Source organism: Protobothrops mucrosquamatus, unplaced genomic scaffold (assembly GCF_001527695.2).
Source record: "Protobothrops mucrosquamatus isolate PMUCROS unplaced genomic scaffold, P.Mucros_1.0 scaffold17333, whole genome shotgun sequence".
NCBI lineage: Eukaryota > Metazoa > Chordata > Lepidosauria > Squamata > Viperidae > Protobothrops > Protobothrops mucrosquamatus.
In genome coordinates, this window is record NW_015403094.1 from 1 (window position 1) to 3,412 (window position 3,412).

The window sequence follows — 3,412 nt, forward strand, 5'->3', positions numbered from 1 at the left end:
GGGCACTGCTGCTCTCCCCACCCGCTGCCCTCTCTTGGCAGGAATAGAAGTGGCAAGTGCCCGAGGGGCTGCTGAGGGCTTGGGGGTCCCTGGGCCTCCAGCGCTGGCCCTCGGGCGCACCTTCTTTCCAAACGGAGGAAGGGCGGCTCACCTGAGGCACCATGTTTTTGAAGGAGTCCATAATTTTGGAGCTCTTGGCTTCCTGGTAGTAGGAGAAGCAGCCGGTGACGATGACCACGGCTGCCAGCACCACGCCCAGGTACAGCTGGGAAGAAACGTTTGGAAAGAGAGGAGATCCGGGTGAACGGTGTGTGTGTGTGTGTGTGTGTGTGTGTGTGTGTGTGTGTGTGTGTGCAACCCCCTTCACAAACCTCCTTCCTTGATGCTTCTCCAACCAGGCGGCTGCGCTGGTACCCCAAGATGGTCTTGAACTGCAACTCCCAGCATGGCTCTCGGCTGAGCACAAGGGCTGAGGCTGCTGGGAATTGTAGTCTAAAGCACAACCACAGGCTCCTCAGTTGGGGATCTGGCTGCTTTTATACAGCGCAAAGCATAAACTAAGGAGTGAGGGGAATGGGTTAATAATAATAATAATAAAGTTGGAAGGGACCTTGGAGGTCATCTAGTCCAACCCCCTGCTCAGGCAGGAAACCGTATACCATTTCAGACAAGTGGCTGTCCAGTCACTTCTTAAAAACTTCCAGTGTTGGAGCATTTACAGCTTCTGGAGGCAGGTTGTTCCACTGGTTAATTGTTCTCACTGTCAGGAAGTTTCTCCTTAGTTCTAAGTGGCTTCTCTCCTTGATCAGTTTCCTGATCAAGAAATGATAGTGGCAGTGAACCAGGAAAGAGTGGGGTGTGTGTGGGTGTTTGTGTGTATGTGTGTGTTTCTCCTAAGTCTTATTAAGGTCCTATCACATCTTCCTCGGCTGGCATGGTCAACACTGAGGGATGCTGGGAACTGTAGTGCAGCCACACACCTGAAGGTCCTTTTCTGTTCATCCTTGCGTTGGACCAATAAACCAAGTGGGAAAGCCCTCCTTCGCCCTGATAGGTCACCCAGAGTGAGTCATGTGATACTCCCTGGCTGTGTGGGTGATCCAGCTCTTTTCCCCTTGACCTGCCAGAGTCCTGGGGGGGGGGAATGGTCAGTCTCAGGGAAGACCTTGCGTTGTTCTCTTTTTCTGCAGCCCCCATGCTGCCACCCTCTGCCCGTCTTCTAGAGCCGGTGGTCTTGGTGGCCTCGCCTCTTGCAGACCCATCCTGGAAAGGCGGGCGGGGTGGAGGGGGGAGAAAAGTCTTGAAAAATAAGACTAATAAGGGGCAAGTGGGGCTGAACAGCTGCAGCCTCACTGGACGTTCTCGCCTTCCCCGGAAGCCGCTGGGCTTTTATTTACAGAAATGGGTCAGACAGACTCCTAAGCAAAGTGGTTTGACTGTCGTGTTCATTCCTTCTTTCCCCTATGAAAAACTGGTTCAGGGAAGCCTTCCCAGGTGTGTGTATATGTGTGTGTGTGTTCTCCTTTTCAAAAAGAGACGTTTGTGAAGGATCAGGAGGCTGACTTAGCTTCTGACCCTCGCTGGAATTGATTTGCTGTCTAGTGCAGTGGTGGCGAACCTATGGCACGGGTGCCAGAGGCGGCACTCGAAGCCCTCTCTGTGGGCACGCGCGCCGTCTCCCCAGCCCCGCCTCCCCTTGTGGCCCCCTCCTCACCAGCAGCCTCCCTGGAGGAGAATCGCCCCCGGGGTGCGGCCCACAGGGAGCAGCGCAGCCAAGGACATAGGGACACGACTCCGCCCTCGCGCCCCATAGCGTGCAGATGATGCTGCGGGGTGTGGGCGGAGGGCGTGGCTGCCATGGTGCTGCAGGGCTGCCTGGGTGATCTGCTGGGGGCCATGGAGGCGGTGCGTGTCCCTGCAGGTGGGTGGGGCAGGGGGCTGGTGGGGGCGGAGCAGGCAGGGTGGGAGGCGGAGCGGGGGGGGCAGTTTTTGGGCACTCGGTCTCTAAAAGGTTTGCCATCACTGCTCTAGTGGCTCTTAAAGAGGGTCTCTCTCCCCCCCCCCCCGAGAAACGAATGTCTGCCTCAAAGGAATGAAACTCTCTCCTGCAGGTCCAGGACAGACAGTCCTGCCTTTGGCTGAGAGGGGCTCTTTCTTCGGTGCCCCCCTACCCCCACTTTCCACTCTGACCCCCCCAGTTCTCAGCACCAGTTCTTTGCCCCAGGAGCAAAACCTGATTGAAAATGAGAGAAACCCCTCCCCTCCAAAGGAAGACTCTGCCCCCCCCCCAGCTGTCCTTTCTCAGCCTCTGCGGAGGGATTGGCCGGCCCAGCGCTGAGCGCACCAAAGTTTGTTTGTCGCGCTGCAATCCTAGCCATGTTCCCAAATACGTGCAGTTGTTAAAAGCCATTTTTGGAGGAAAAAAACCACGAGAAGATTAAAAAATACAAGGCCTTAGGAAGTCCGGCCTTCGGGGGGGGGGGAGAGACAAATGCTGCTCCTTGGGGCTGCAGTGAGGGAGGGGCCGGTGTGAGGCTCCTCCGTCTGGCTGCCTTTTCTCCTGGTCTGGCTTTGAGCTGGATCCCGGTGGGATTCTCTGCTCTTTTTCTCAACTGCTCCTGCGTTGTCCCCTCGGTTCGGACGGTCTGTTCCCACAGCCCCACCTGCCCCTGAAAGAGCCTTCAGCTATTTTAGCAGCTGTTTTCCAAGCGGGGGGGGTGGGGTGGGCAGGGAAGAAATGGCCTGGTCTCGCTGCCCCCCTCCCCAGCTCAGAGGGAGTTGCTGTTTTGTTTGTGGAGAGGCTGAATAGTTTCCAAGTACGAAAACCTTTGAGGGTCAGACAGCTAGTAGAGCCTGGAGCCTTTGCAGCCCTTTGCTGCCTCCCCCCCCATTCCCTGCTTGTCCCCCCCCTCGCCCAGTGTGTCCAGTGAGGCATTGGACCTGCCAGCTTCGCCCTCCCCGGTCCTGCGTGCAAATCCAGCCTGTTCCACTCCGCTCAGCTGCCCTTCAGGGTGTTCATCTGGGGCAGCCTCTCCCCTTAGAACTCCCCTTTGGAGCAGCCCCCTCCCAGCCCCCCCAGGCGCACGGGAAAGTGCCCAGGGAAGCCCCCCACGCTGGGCGCTCGCTGGCGCCTGGGAACTCACGTTGTCATTGGCCGGCTCTTCCTCCATGACCGCCTGGATGCTGTAGGCCAGGAAGCAGAGAAGGGCCCCGATCCACAGGAGGATGGAGAACCCCCCAAACAGCTGGCGGCAGAACTTGACCCACTCCGGGGTGGTGGGCGGCGGGGTGAGGGCGTTGGGGCCATCCTGGGCCAGGATCTCGGCTGCCCGGGTGTTGGTCAAGCCCTGCCATGGCCAGGAGGAGGTCAAGAGAGCGGCGGAGCAAGGGGTGAATTCACGGGGGGGGGGGG

General features: G+C 58.2%; 1 protein-coding gene across 1 annotated transcript; it reads right to left on the reverse strand.

Moving 5' to 3' along the window:
- Positions 1–151: 151 nt before the first annotated feature.
- On the reverse strand, positions 152–3,347 carry LOC107301816 (sodium/potassium-transporting ATPase subunit alpha-2-like; the record flags this gene model as incomplete). Its single annotated transcript, XM_015830992.1, has 2 exons — positions 152–265; positions 3,144–3,347. Coding segments are annotated over 2 exons (318 nt in total), but the record flags the coding sequence as incomplete, so codon positions are not given.
- Between the last annotated feature and the right edge of the window lie 65 nt (positions 3,348–3,412).